Source organism: Apodemus sylvaticus, chromosome 12 (assembly GCF_947179515.1).
Source record: "Apodemus sylvaticus chromosome 12, mApoSyl1.1, whole genome shotgun sequence".
In the NCBI taxonomy this organism is placed as follows: Eukaryota; Metazoa; Chordata; class Mammalia; order Rodentia; family Muridae; genus Apodemus; species Apodemus sylvaticus.
In genome coordinates, this window is record NC_067483.1 from 85,324,493 (window position 1) to 85,340,516 (window position 16,024).

Here is a 16,024-nt window from a genome sequence, read left to right on the forward strand (position 1 = left end):
TGATTGTGCTTTCCTGTAATTCTATAAGGGATTTTTGTTTCTTCTTTAAGGGCTTCTGCCTGTTGACCCATGATCTCCTGTATTTCTTTAAGGGATTTTTGTGCTTCCTCTTTAAGTGCTTTTACCTGTTGACTGATGTTCTCCTGTATTTCTTTAAGGGAGCTATTTAAGTCTTTCTTGAAGCCCTCTATCAGCATCATGAGTACGATTTTAAATCCAACTCTTGCTTTTCCGGTATGTTGGGGTATCCGGGACTTGCTGTGGTGGGAGAACTGGGTTCTGATGTTGCCATGAGGCCTTGGTTCTGTTAGTAGGGTTCTTGTGCTTGCCTTTTGCCATCTGGTTATCTCTGGTGCTAGTTGGTATTGTTGTCTCTGGCTGGAGTTTGTTCCTCCTGTGGGCCTGTAAGCCCACAAAGGAGTAAGTCCTTACTCCTCAGAGCTCGGAAGTGAAAGCACTGCTGGTAGATCTCTCTCTCCTGGCGGGGTATGCACAGAAGCCTGTGGAGTTTCCCAGGGTCACTGGTACAAATGGCAGTGGGAAGACTTCCGTCCCAGCTGCTCCACTGATCTTAGGCCCTGTGTGCTCCTAGCTGTTCCCCTCCAGAGAGAAGGTGGAGATCTCACCTCTGAGCTCAGAAGCGAAAGCGCTGCTGGGAGGTCTCTCTCTCTCTCTCCTGGCGGGCTGTGCACAGAAGACTGTGGAGTCTCCTTGCTCCCTGGTACTGATGGCACTCCTTTCCTGTTTTTTAACAAGCTTTGTTCAAGATAACTTACATGGCACATAATCCCACCCTTTTAAACTGTAGTTTAAACTAATTCAGTCTGTACATTGATACTTTGTGAATTCAGCATGTTCACACATGCCGCCACTGTTACAGAAGCTCGGCATATTGTTTAATTATTCTAAAGTTGATAAGCATGTTGGTTATTTTCTTCTTCAACTCTGTTAAGGACAATGCTGCTGGGGGCATCTGTATGCAGATGTTCACGTTTTGTTTCTCCTCGGTATATATCAAGGAGTGCGATTGGAGTCACACAGTACCCTCCACATTTGATGTTTTGAGGAATGGATAGATTGCATGGTTGTAAAATCACTGTACCATTCAGATTTCCCTCAGCAGTACAGAAAGACCAGGGTGCCAGCTCCTGTTTCTTCTCTTTCTCATTTGTATTCTCCCTAGAACCTGGGTCATTCATATGCCAATGTCTACAGATGATTTAGCCAAAGTGTTAAGAGGTAACAGAGTGGCTTTCCAGGACTGCCTCGTTTCAAATCTCTACTTCCTGCTGGCATTTCCCATGCCAATCATGTCCGATCCTGCTGAGTACCTGCCTCTCGCCCTGCCAGCTGGGAGCCCGTTGCTGATTAGCTGGCACACCTGTATCTCTACATTTGCTCTCTTGGCCACTGATCAGGAGACCTTCCAAACAAATGATTCCTTTCGAACCTGGACCACAATAAGAGCGCCTCCAGGTATTCTGACTGATGATGAAAGGCACGATCTGAGGGATGTGATCTTATATGAAAATGGAATTCTGATCCTAGCAGGAACTACTGTTTACCTAAAAACAGACAATGAGTTTACAAGACTGAACGAAAGCAGTGGCATTGCTTCAACTGGAATTCTTGGCTTTTCAAAAAGAAGATGGTGTCAGATTAGATATTTATATAAGGTTAGTGAAAGATGGTATATGTGAGCATGTACATTACTAACATATAATTAGATATAATACTATACAATTTGTTCAGGAATATATCAATGATCGATTATGTAGCATTTTGCATGGTTTTTCTTACTCCCAGACAAGTACTAACCCTCTTAGCTTTTATGATCAGACAAGATTCAGCCTGTTCAAGCTCAGATGGTACTGTAGGCACAGTTATTTATCTAAATATGTAAATAGCTGTATCCTTTGGTTTCAAGTTTTCTGAGGTCACTTAGCAGTAAAGATGCATCCCCAGTGACAAAGTATAAAATTGATCCTGTATGGCCTCATGCAGAGCAAGCAATGCAGTCACACTTTGAAATGACTTGAGAAAGCTCCCCCATAACCTCTTCCCTATTCCTAGTGTGCTTTCAGAATTAATCAAATCATTACAACAATATAAATAATACACACCACAACATTCTTCTTACAAAACATTAAAAATATTGCACAGAAATGTAAATGTTTTTAACTACATTGTAGGACTGAATCCTAAGGAAATATGCTATAGCAAAAACAAGTGTCTCAAGTTGAATGTTAGATTGTATGTGATAGCCAAGATGACCAGTATACAGCTCAATAATGGGTGACAGTGGTAGTTGCCTTGAATCCTGGCCACTTGGGGGTGAGGTTGCTCCTGCTGATGGTAGCAAAGATGAGACAGAGTTTTCTTGCAATATTCTCTTCTTAGATCCTAAAGAGCCTGGATGTTCTAATAGCCATCTCATAAAGACTCATAAAACATTTTATAACGCCACAGCATGGAGCCCACAAGCACTCCACTCTGCTTGGCTTCACCAGCTACACTTTGGGACATAAGCCTCCGTTCAACTTATGTCTTGACCAAACTGGTTCCTTCAAGAAGACAAGCATCAAGGATCACAAACACCACTCAGACCCTAACCTTGTATCCAAACATTGCTATAGAGAAATTCCGAGAGGAAAATAAATAAATAAATAAATAAATAAATAAATAAAAAAGGGCTGTTCCAAAGGACTGGCCCAAAGAAGATGCAAATCCCAGCATGTTAGCTATCATCAGAATTGCCCGCTGACAGGGCAGCGGTGGCTTGAGCCTTTAATCCCAGCATTTGGAAGGCAGGGGTAGGCTGATTTCTGAGGTCAAGGCCAGTCTGGTCTACAGGGTGAATTCCAGGACGGCTAGGGCTACACAGAGAAACACTGTCTCAAAAAGAAAAAACCGGAAGGAAGGAAGGAAGGAAGGAAGGAAGGAAGGAAGAAAGAAAAGAAAAGAAAAGAAAAGAAAAGAAAAGAAAAGAAAAGAAAAGAAAAGAAAAGAAAAGAATCAACATTAAAAAAAAATAAACAGAACCTCTGATGGTCGAGTTCAGATATCAGGTGTTAAAGGAGGAATGTGGAATTAACTTTTTGCATAAAATAATGACTTTCAAAAACCTCCTAATGTGTTGTTGAAATTTTTAGCCCTGATCTAGGAATTGCAGGGAGCTTCAGTTGGGGAAGTGCCTCCATGAGACCCAGCTGTGGGGCATTTTCTCAATTAGTGATCAAGTGGGGAGGGCCCCTTGTGGGTGGTGCCACCTTTGGGCTGGTGCTCTTGGGTTCTATAAGAGAGCAGGCTGAGAAAGCCAGGAGAAGCAAGCCAGTAAGGAACATCTCTCCATGGCCTCTGCATCAGCTCCTGCTTCCCAATCTCCTTGAGTTCCAGTCCTGACTTCCTTTTGTGATGAACAGCAATGCAGAAGTGTAAGCTGAATAAACCCTTTTCCTCCCCAACTTGATTCTTGCTCATGATGTTTGTGCAGGAATAGAAACCCTGACTAAGAAAGGCAGCTATATGCTGTGGTAAATCTCTAACCTCAATGAGCCCATGTAAATAAAACAGAACTCAGTTATAATATTTATAAACTGTACACCTAGATTGGACAGATATATTACTACACTATTCTATTCCCCAGCTATGAGATCTGTTACTTGTGGTTCTTCCAGGTCACCTGTTTCTGCTCCATCTTCCTTCTATCTTTCTTCCTCTGTCAATCCTCTCTCTCCTCTGTCCCTTCATCTATCCCCCTCTTTCCTCTTTCATCCTCTCTAAAACTCTCATCCCCACCTTTTCCCCCCTCTGCCCAGTCACAGGCTCTAGCCTTTATTTGACCAGTTACAATGAGGAGGTTTAACTGAAGTCACCTGAGGATGTGATCTATTCCTCCTCTGGGTATCTCCTGTTGAGAAAGCAGAATTAGCATCAAAATACGAATATCCAGAGGCAATCTACAACTGTACTTGAATTTAGACTAATCACCTTTAAGCTCCTGGGGTTTAATTTTAAATAATTAATGCACACTCCAGTAGGACTTGACTATGCCTTTCTACTTATACCACAATGCTTTGTATCATTCGACATCTAAATATGCTATAAATCTCATAACACATTGTCATGTCAATATTACACTTTAATTAACCCTATTTTATAAAAATCATAGTCATGTAAAATGACAAAAATTAAAAGACTTTTATTGTTGTTATCTTGTTGATCTATGGAATATTTGGGTTTGATGGTTTGTTTGTTTTTGAGACAAGGTCTCACTATATAGGCCAGGCTGGCCTCAAACTCCTAATCTTCAGCTTCCTAACTTCTGAGATTATTGGTGTACACCACTATGCCTAGAAAGAGGGATAAATAAATAAGCAAGGAAAGACTGATATCTTTAAAGTTTTAAGGGAAATAATGCTTATTCTTTCTACTGTAGAAATATCAGAAAAAATTCATAGATTTCTTTTCATATATGTAATATGTGTTTTTATTTAATGGAATTCAGTGCATAAAGTATTACTCTGAAATACACTAAAAGAAAATTCGTAATTAATCCCTTTACTTCTTATTACTTTAGGTAGTTGGGGTGGAAGCCAGGATTTGTTTGGCTATAGAGTTATCCTCCCATTCTCTATTCTCCACTTTCAATGTAGTAAAAATAGACAGAAATTGATAGACTGCCTCTCTATCACTGAGGATTTTTTAATTTGTTTTTCTTTTCCAGTTTTCAGAAGGAAAAACCATTGTAATAGCTTGGTCAAAAACTACATTTTACTGTGGATATTCTACATTTAGATTTGAGGCACTAATAACTACTTCAGAGCTAAAAAAAATTCTGAAGCTTCCCCTCACCGACACCCTGGAAATATTGACTATTGAGTATTCGTGGCACCCACAGGAGGCTGCTCTTCTGCTGTCCCACTGCTCTGTCTGCGCTGACACCAGGAACATTCGCCTAGTGATATATAATGGAATACATGATTTGTACACACTCCAGGACTTTGAACTACAGGTGCCCGTGGGGAGCCAGTTAGATTTCCGCTTTCTTTCCTCAGCCATGCCTGATATTGTCATGTGGGATGAACACCACATTTACTATAGCTACAATAATTTCACTGAAGCTGGAACTATAGAAACAATTTCAGGAGAGACCAATTTGTCATTGATATCACAGGGCAGCAAAGTCCACAACGTTCTTACAGGTAGGGTATTCTCAATCTTGCTAAAAGTATTCTGGGTCTCATTATATTAGTTATATGGGGATTGTAAATGTTCCAATATGTGGTACTTTTGATGGCTTTTGCGATATATCTAGCACCTAAAGTTTTATAGATTCTACATTTGGTCAGTATTAAACTGTATCTTTAATTTTTTCAAAAACTTTTTCGATCACCATTTTCAAAATGATGTTTCTTAAACACATTAACATTTCTTATAACCCACCACCCACCAGAGGTAGTGGGAAAGAAAGGATATGGGGGAAGTGGACCGGTTTTGAAATGGTTCTTTGAAGCAACTCCCCTGTGTTGACTGGAAATCAGCAGTTCATTTCACAGGTCATCAGGCTACAGAGTTCGATCCACTCACAAACACTTCAGAGATACACCAGCAGTCCAGTTTAGTTGAGTCGGGTTAGCAACAGTGGTGACACGACCTAGCAGACACAGCCAGGCCTCGGCCTCGACTCAAGTCAGCAGGAGGGGCCAGGAGGAATGGCAGGAGAATTTCTCAACTGTGCCTCTCTCATCAGAGTGAAGATCAGAGAAGACTCAAACCCAGTGTCTGCTTCAGCTAAAAGTTCCTTCATGAGTCTGCCTTAGTCTTTTGCCAGTGTCCATTTCAGGAAAATACTCCCTAAGGTGTTTACTCCAGCAAAAAATCAATCTTCACAATTGACTCTCCAAAGAATCCTCAAGTTTCCACTTCATTAGACCATGATCCCATGAGCAGAAGGGTGAACTCAAACGATTGAGAGAGAAAGAGAGAGAGATGCTAAGAGAGTGGTTCATGTATTTGTATCAGTGAGTGTTGTACTGTTTAATGTTCCTAAAGAGTTCACACAACTAAGTACCTCAATCTGTAGCCTCATATTACAGACCTACAAGAGAGGAGCCAGAACTCAAGGTGCCAATAGGACATGTCCCTCTGCAACTTGCAATGAAGGAGCCAGTCTCCTGATTACTGCTTTTTGTTTTTCTGTTTGTTTTGCCTTTACTTGTCTCACACATCAATTCAATGTCTCCTTCTCTTACCAGAAAGTGCCTCTGTTTTCATATCCTCTGGCCTTTCTATACAAGTGTATCATGGTATTCACGAATAGTGGATTAGGGGCCAGCTATATCCAACACTATTAAAAAAATCATGTTTTCAAATTGTTGGTCCTTTTGGATGTACATAGTTCAATTCATAAATTAACATAGGTTTATACTGGTCATATATGTACAAATCTACAAAGAAGGCATTCAGGACATTTAGCCCCTCTAAGCCTCAGCTTTGAAATCCTATGGATTAAATGTCATAACTTGCAATCACTTTTTCTTGACTCCTTGTTACCCTTTAATTCATAGCACATCAGTTTTCTTCCTTCATGTATTCCAAGAAAGTGCCCTTATAGCATCGCATCATCTCCTCCTTTCCTAGCACTCCCCTTGGAATCAATACTTATCAGACTTTCAACTTGTCAACACTGGTAACTTGAGGTCAGTTTCCAGTCGTCTTGTATGATAGGCCAGTGTCATTTGAAATAATTGAGCATGACCTCTGGCCTTTCTAAACTCCAATGCTTTTCAGAAGCTGTGCTTCTGGCTTTTATTGACATTTACAATACCTTTATCAGTTTATCATTTACCAATATCTAGTTTACAGTTTGTTCCTGAAGTTGAAGGAATGCTAATCTGAGGTTTCCCACCATTGTAATAAGATTCATGGCTATATCAGCCACATATGGCCTTAGTCTTCCTATCTGACCTCCTGGGTAGGGTTAGATTTAATCCAGTTCATACTTTGTTTTACTCAAGTCGATGTCCCAAGCCAGACAGTCTTGAGTTTGCTTTCTGGACCCCACATGGTAGAAAGAGAGAACCAAGTTCAACAGATTGCCCTCTGCTCTCTAGGCTTGTGCTGCAGCATGCACACGTGCAAATACACACAAGTAAAGAAAAATTAAAAATGTAAATTACAAATATTTCTCTGTCTTCTTTCCAGATACTATTGGAAATATTTTGGTAAAAATGGAAAATAATGTAATGTTCTACATCAAGACTGGCATTACCATGGCAGTTAAGCTACATACATGGACAAACACGACCGCAAAGACAGGGCTTCTCTTTGACAGATCTCATCAAACATGTATTTTATACTATAATGAAAAGCTCGATGAAGAGTACCAGTTGCAGCTACATCCATATCCCTTAGCTCTGGAGTTACAAAGTATAAATGAAGATTTAGAAGACTGGTGCCCATATCTGGCATTTCAACACAATGTTCATAGTCAGTTTTACCATCTTGATAAAGGAGAAAGTCTAACAATTTGGACTCAAATAGTCTACCCTGAAAATCGGGGTCTCTATATTGTTTTGGAGCACTATGGCTCAGAGATATTGACCTGGACACAAAACGTTGAGTATGAAATTGCGTCAGGATTCTGTACTAAAACTGTGGTAAGTTGGTATTTTTTTCTTTCTGTATTTGGGGTTTCAATAAATATAAAAACATGTTTTCTGGTTTTTTTCTGTTTGTTTTTTGTTTTTCTTGTTGCTTTGTTTTGAGAGAAAGGCAGGCTGGGCTAGTTGACTGCTGAGCCTGAGGGAGACAGATAGGTAGTTAGGTAGATAGATAGGCAGGTAGATAGTAGATAGGGTAGATAGGTAGATAGGTAGATAGGTAGGTAGATAGATAGATAGGGTAGATAGGTAGGTAGATAGGTAGGTAGGTAGATAGATAGATAGGTAGGTAGGTAGATAGATAGGTAGGTAGGTAGGTAGGTAGGTAGGTAGGCAGATAGATAGATAGATAGATAGATAGATAGATAGATAGATAGATAGATTGATAGATAGGTAGATAGGTAGATAGATAGGTAGATAGGTAGATAGATAGGTAGATAGATAGATAGGTAGGTAGATAGATAGGTAGGTAGATAGATAGGTAGGTAGATAGATAGGTAGATAGATAGATAGATAGATAGATAGATAGATAGATAGATAGATAGATATGTAGGTAGATAGATAGGTAGATATGTAGGTAGATAGATAGGTAGATATGTAGGTAGATAGATAGGTAGATAGATAGGTAGGCAGATAGACAGGTAGGTAGATAGGTAGGTAGATAGGTAGGTAGATAGGTAGGTAGGTAGATAGACAGATAGGTAGACAGATAGGTAGGTAGATAGGTAGGTAGGTAGGTAGATAGATAGTAGATAGTAAATAGATAGGTATTTTAAAAACAGAACCTCAGGGCTAGAGAGATGGCTCAGAGGTTAAGAGCACGGACTGCTCTTTTGAAGGTCCTGAGTTCAATTCCCAGCAACCACATAGTGGATCACATGGTGGATTCAAAGGAGTAAAGAGATCTGATGCCCTCTTCTTGTGTGTCTGAAGGCAGCTGCAGTGTACTTAGATATAATAATAAATAAATCCCGGGGAAAAAAAAAAGAAAAAAAAAAAGCTGGGCAGTGGTGGCCCACGCCTTTAATCCCAGCACTTGGGAGGCAGAGGCAGGCAGATTTCTGAGTTGGAGACCAGCCTGGTCTGCAAAGTGAGTTCCAGGACAGCCAGGGCTACTCAGAGAAACCCTGCCTGGGGGATGGGGGTAGAAAAAAGAAAAAGACCATCCAGAATATTTTCTTACTCAAAATTTAAATGTCTAAAAGCATGTGTCTGGAGGAATGAGCCAGTCTAGTGCATCTTGACCTACAAACCTACATGATACTAACTTGAAGTCCCATTTCCACCTTTTCTGCTCTACAGAAAATTTTCAATTTTCTTTTCAGACAACAAGGTTTTTTCAGACAACAAATTACGAATTAGTAGATGATTACTATTATTTACAGTAAGTATGACCTTTAAATGTTATTTGATACTTTGATATGTATGCTTTCTTTTATTTAAACAAACTCATACCCTTTTAGGTCTCCAAATTTGAAAACCCTTTGCATGTCTCAATATATGGGAAATTAGTAATTCCCCTTTAAAATGTAAACACTTTTTATAAATCAGTGAAAAGTCATCTGAAGGTTCTTCTTCGGGCCTCTGAAGATGGCGAGACCGACCCATCTTAGCTTGCCTTGCTTATTGTAATAAAAGACCTAAAGCAACTAGATACAAAGGAGAAAGGGGTTAGTTTCATGTTTTGAGGTCAGACATGAGAGACCCCCATTGCTTCTACCGCTGTGGCAAGGCAGCATCAACAGAACCAGAGTTGAACATGATAGAGTCAGTGAATTTGGTACCAAGGAGGAAAAACCATGGTCCACATTTCCCTTTAAGGATACCAACCCCCTAAGGTCCATCATCTCTTGGTGGTGCCATCCTGGGGTCCATGCCAAATGTGAGGTGTTAAGTCACTCTTATCCAAACCAAAACAGGCTAATCTTTAACTCAATCACTTCCATGCATGTTTTATCATGAATTCCCAACTGAAAGTCTCTACATACTATCCTCAATCAAAAGGAAAAATTCTCCATCCTAGAACTAGTCTTTAGCTGTGAACAGAAAAACGGAGTAGCCACATATCAGAACCTATTTCCAGTAACCAATGCCAAACAAGGAACAAATTAGAAAATTCCAAGTGCTAATGAGTGCTGTTAATAAAATAGGGGCCAAGGCGTCAGCTCAGTCAGCGCAGTGCCTGCCACATACACATGAGGACCTGAATTTGGGCCTCCAGCACCCACATAGAAGCTAGGCATGGTGGCACATGTCCTCATTCAGTAAGACACCATGTCTCAAAATTTAAGGTAGAAAGTAATCAAGAAAGACATCTGATGTCTACCTCTGGCCTCCACTAACACATACATGTGAACACGTGTGCATGTATATTCACTTGTAGGTGCATATATAATGAACACTTAGGTGCGCACACACATATACAAATGCAAACGCATACACACACACACACACACACACACACACACACACACACACTACAAAGGAGAAAGAAAAGACAAGATGGCAGAGCAGTAGCCAGAAAGAACTAGGAGGAAATGTTCCTTGTACACAGTAGTCACAAGAGGTACTATCACCCCTTCCTGTTTACCCTTTGGCTCTTCTCTCTGACTTTGTGGGATGAGTAATCTAGCTGTTAGTTTGATGTTTTCTGGATTCATCTGCAAGATGGTCTCTGAACATGCCTATGGGGATCATTGGGATTAGGTTAACTGAGGTGGGAAAACCTGAGCATTCTGAGTGGGAGCATTCCTGGTGTGCTGGCTGGGTTATGTCAACTTGACACCACTAGAGTCATCTGAAAGGAGAGAACCATAATTGAGGAAATGCCCCCATAAGATCCAGCTGTGGGACATTTTCTTAATTAGCGATGGGGGCGGATCCAGGTCATGGTGGGTGGTTCGTCCCTAAGCTGGTGATCCCGGGTTCTATAGGATAAAGTAGGCTGAGCAAACCATGAGGATCAAGCCAGTAAGCAGCATCCCTCCATGGTCTCTGCATCAGCCCCCTTTTGGGGATTCCTGTCCTATGTAAGTTCCTATCCTGATATCCTTCAATGATGATCAGCAACGTGAAGCCTTTCCTCCACTTTGGTCATGGTGCTGTGGTTAGGGTGCTTTATTCCAGCAGTAATAACCCTGACTGAGACACCCGGGATATAAGAAAGAAAGGTAGCCAGGCACAAGCATTCACCCTTCTCTGCTCCCTGAATGTGGATGTGACAATCGATATTTCAACTCCTGACAGCCTTGACTTCCTCATGAAGATGAACTGCACCTGGGAACTGAGAGCTCAGACTCCACTCCCCTTAATTCGTTTTTGTCAGGGCCACAGAAAACTAACTATAGCACCTATCAAAAGTATTGGGAATTTTTGAATTTGTGGATGTTTGCTGAGAATTGCATTGTAGGCCACACAAAGTTATCTAAGGTGCTTTCTTTTTCTTAGTCCAACCTAACACCCCCAAAAGTAGAATCCTGTCAGGAACTGGAGTGTCTGAATCACACTTTCAGACATTCTGTGCCTATTGTTTTTGCAACCTCTACTTTGCCCAACAACAAAATGATCTGTGTACACTTGGTGACTAAGAAAGACATTCTAGCTAACCTTTCTTGGCATCCGAATCAGTTTACACAGTTTAATGTGGTTAGGAGGTGAATTATTCCTCATTGTTGCAAAGGTGTTGCCAGTGGGGTAGGAACCCCTATGGGCAAAAGGAAGTTCACATTCAGGAGAAAGCATCAGGTGCAGAACCCCCGTATTCAGGGACTGAGGACACTTGTAAAGGGCGTGAGAGGCCCCTAAAGTGCTGGTAGATGCTCTCTTCTATTAACAGCTATGCCACAAATCTGGTCAAGGTATGGGTGGGCTCCAAAGGAGGGAGCGGAGTTCAGGAGCTCAGCACCGAAGGGCTACCTTGATGGACTTAGTAGTCCTGCAAGCCTCTTTATCTCCTCAGAGGGGGCTAATGCCATCATGCAATAGGACTTCACAGTTGATCCTGTCACCTGTTCTCATTCTACAATAACCTATGTGGATTGTTTCTCCTAGAAAAAAGAACACAGGTCTCACACTTTTTCAGTTCCGACCTAGTGCAATTTCAAGAACATGTCCAACAGCCAAACCGGTAGGTACCACGGGGAGAAAAGAATAAAAATATTTTTCTTCAAAATAATATAGAGTCAGGGGCTAAGGCCTCGAGTTTGGATGCTCAGAACTCATATACATGCTGAGTAGGTATAGCAGCCCACCTGAAATTCCATCACTTGGATGGTAGAGTTAGGGAGTCCCCAGAACAAGTACGTGGATAGACTAGTTGTGTCTGTGAGCTCTGAGTTTGATAGAGAGACCTGCCTCAAAGAGTCAGGTGGAGAGCAATCGAGGATGACTCCTGATACCACCCACGTGTCTATACACATAAGTATGCACATATATATGTACCTGAACATACATGTACCCATACAGACATGGACACACATGCAGTACAGCACACATGCAGCACAGCACACACATGTACACACACTAAAACAATGTACAGTTAGTAAACTAAATAACACATTCTCTTTTCACTGTCCTTTGTGCTTCTCAGGGGCAAATAGCCATCCTTTGGTTTGAAAGCAGAGGATATAAGCTCTGCCTTCTATGAGCTTCTCCCTCAAAGTGGGATTGGATAAATGTATACAAAAAGGTAACATAATTAGTCTTTGAAGGTTTGAAGATCAGTTGTGTAAACGGAAATTGAAACTAATGGGGAAAAGTGCACTTGGGTTGCCTTTGTCAAAGGAGGCTGCCAGACAGACATGCACACGTGGATCTCACACATCCACTCATCCGGAGGGACTTTCTATGTCCTTGTTTGTTTGTTTGTTTGTTTGTTTGTTGTTTTCCCCAGAAGATCTTCTTATACCTCTGTTGTTTCAGTCTGAACACTTGGTGATGGGAGTTATAAAATTGCCTCCCTAAAAGGAAACACACCTGGTACAAGACAGCATGGTGCACTGTTACAGAGTAGCTCAGAGGAAAGAGCAGGCTACTTTGCTTGAGAAGGGACAGGTGAACAAAAAAAATAGGTGAAATTTGTGAGTGAAGAATAAGTAGACACTCAGCAGGCAGAAGGACGCCAAGGCCAGGCACAGCCACCAGCGAGCGCCAGGGTGAGGAACAAGCTGGAGCGCTCTAGCAGTCATGCCAATACTCAACTCCTCCTTTGTGTCCCTAATCTACTGTTGCTCTACCTCTGTGTCACCAACAGCCAGTCATTATACAGTGAGCACACGAGGAATGCAGACATATAAAATGGAATGGGGCTTCAATGACTCTCCTTTTGGCTATAGAGCATGACCCTCTTTGTACCATGTCGAGATTTCATGAGTTTTAAGAGAGCATTATAACTAATTTTTTTCAAGTCCTATTTTTAATGATGTTTCTTAAACACTCTAACTTTCCTTGTAGCCCACTACCTAGCAGAGGTAGTAGGGAAGAAAGTATATAGGGGAAGTGGACCTGTTTAGAAAGGTATTTTGGAGCAACTCCTGTCTGTGTTGTCTGAAAATCAGCAGTTCAGTTCACAGGTCAGCAGGAAGCACAGTTTGATCCACTCAGGAACACTTCAGGATACACCAGCAATCCAGTTCGGTAAAGTCTGGTTAGCAACAATGGTGACAAGACCTGGTAGAGACAGCCAGGCCTCAGCCTTGGCTAGTGTCAGCAGGAGGGACCAACAGAAACACCAGGAGAAATTCTCAGCTGTGCCTCTCTGAGGGAAGCAAAGATCAGTGAGGACAAGAGAGACTCAGAAGTGGTTACACAGCCAGCGATCCCATCGAGCCAATCTCTGTCTCCATCACACCATGGAGTAACATTTATGACCTCCAAACATCCCACGTCCTCCACTTCTCTTGCCTCATCCCAGGTCTTACCTCAGCACGGCTCTTGGCCTCAGTGCGTGCATTCAACCGCAGCACACCACCAGAAGCTTTTTGGTGCATTTCTCTCTGTGGTGTCCCAACAAATGCAGTTCAGCTATGCAGTCTAAAGCAAACCAATACATGTGTGTCTTAGCAAAGAATCCTTCACCGTGTCTCCGCTCATGGGCTTGCTTTAATGGAACGTCCTCTCTCCTGTATCTGCTTCAATGAAACATTCCTTTGCCCAGCAAAACACCATCCAACCAGCTTTCTTTCTTTCTTTCTTTCTTTTTTTTTTTAAAGAATTATTTATTATATAAGTACACTGTAGCTGTCTTCAGACACACCAGAAGAGGGCAACAGATCTCATTACAGATGGTCGTGAGCCACCATGTGGTTGCTGGGATTTGAACTCAGAACCTCTGGAAGAGCAGTCAGTGCTCTTAACAGACGAGCCACCTCACCAGCCCCCAACTGACTTTCTAATGAACCCTTAAGTTTCCACTTCAGAGCATTAAACTGTGAAAATGTGGTCTATCCCCAGCCCTGTCAGTACACACTCCCTAGAAGCTGTGCTAGCTGCATGTCCCCTTTGCCCCCAACACCACACCACCCTGACTCACAGCTGCACGAGTTACCAACCTGCATCCTACAGCTGAAGCATAAAACTGCACCCTTGACTGAGTCTGCACTTTCTGCCTTCAGAGGTTTGGCTGTGACCTTTGCAGATACCTTCTGGAACCCTGGGGTTTCTCCTGTCCTCTCAATCTGTGAATGTGTTGCGGCTTCCTCTTTGCCTGATCCTGCCCAGTCCAGCTTTACCCTACAGATCTATCTCACCTGACATCAGGTCTCAGTTACACCATTCGTTCCCTGGCTTCTTTATGCCCTGTGAGGCCTTTTTGCCCTCCCTGCAAAAGGGAACATGGGTCTTGTGGAGATGTTAGAATAATAAGTGGGGTTATTTATGAAAAGTATGCAAAAAACAGTGCCTGCCACAGAATCATTCTCTAATAAGAGTCGGGGGAGGGGAAGTTTCCACTTTCTTTCTTTCTCCGGGGCAGACCTGGTTCAGACCTAATCTCCTAGGCCCACTGCAGTGTACAGTGGCCTCTCTCTGAAATGCAGCGCAAGTCCCTGCTAAGCAACAGGGAAAGGTGGTGCTGTAATAGAGACAGATTGTCTTATTAGCCATGGAAATCAAAACCTGTGTACCAACTATAGAATATGCTCTCAAGCACAGGTTCCTTTTTTGCACTCTCAAGCCATTCATGACTAAGCAAGCCATCGGCCTCTTGGGAAATAGTCATGAGATAGACAGTACCAGCTCTGCTCTTTTCCCATCCAATGATGTCCGGCTCTTCTTAAAACTGCCAGGCCAGAGGCAGGCAGATTTCTGAGTTCGAGGCCAACCTGGTCTACAGAGTGAGTACCAGGACAGCCAGGTCTATACAGAGAAACCCTGTCTCAAAAAACAAAACCAAAAACAAAACCAATACAACAAACAACACAACAACAACAAAAACAAACAAAAAACTTGTGGGGGCCAAATGGGCTAGAATGAGCCATTTGAATTGGAACCTGACATCTTTGTCACTCTGTTGTTTCATTGCATGCCGCATAAAGAACTGTCATTTCCAACAAGGCATCATGTCACCTTTCAGCCTTGCACCAAGGGCTGAACATGGAGTAGTGTAAGCCAGCCCCCAGAAGTCCCTGCTATTTCTTTGGGAGAAGAATTGGCTAATGGGGAGATGACAACTCTTAATATGTCACCCACCAGTATGTCAATAGCAAAGGCCATTGGAATTCCCATGTGGGATCCATTGTTCCATGTGAATTTGCTGTACCTGCTGCTGAAGGAGTACTCAGCGGTAAGAGCTCAGTTCTCACATTCAGTTCCTAGCACCCATATGGGCTGCCTGTCAACTGCTTGCTAGTCTAGCTCCAGGCAATCCCACGTCGTCTTCTGGCCTGTGAGCACCTAGATACACGTGGTACACATACATACAAGCAGGCAGATACACACATAAACATTTGCTGACCCTCAACCTAAACTGAAGAGGTAGGAATTGTTGAAGAAAATATTTAATCACAATCTGGAGCTTCTACCCTGCCTTTGATGATTCAGACACACACACACACTATTTATATTGATAATAAGGCTTTATTAGCGCTGAGGCTGAGATGCTCTAAAATCTATTACCTATTAATAACCCCAAGTTACTACTTACTATGTTTCATTTGGGCTGCTTTCAATTCCAATTGGCCAGCCCTCATAGTCATGCTTTCTTGACTCCTTGTCTTTTCTCCTTTCTCCATCTTCTTCTGTTTGTGGTCTCTTCCAACCCTAGGCCTGGGATCACCAAGCCCCACCTATCAGACATACCAGAAGAGGGCATCAGATACCATTACAGATGGCTGAGAGCCACCATGCAGTTGCTGGGAATTGAA

At 42.1% G+C, this 16,024-nt stretch overlaps 1 protein-coding gene across 2 annotated transcripts in view; it reads left to right on the plus strand.

Annotated features, from left to right (window-relative positions):
• The window catches only part of LOC127697237 (cation channel sperm-associated auxiliary subunit epsilon-like), a 94,842-nt gene that overhangs the window by 39,287 nt on the left and 39,531 nt on the right, over window positions 1-16,024 (plus strand). For both annotated transcript variants that reach the window (XM_052200231.1, XM_052200230.1), the window contains 5 exons: window positions 1,184-1,676; window positions 4,727-5,204; window positions 7,207-7,661; window positions 8,990-9,048; window positions 11,715-11,790. In XM_052200231.1, coding sequence (XP_052056191.1) covers window positions 1,184-1,676; window positions 4,727-5,204; window positions 7,207-7,661; window positions 8,990-9,048; window positions 11,715-11,790 — 1,561 coding nt within the window. The remainder of the gene's footprint in view (window positions 1-1,183; window positions 1,677-4,726; window positions 5,205-7,206; window positions 7,662-8,989; window positions 9,049-11,714; window positions 11,791-16,024) is intronic.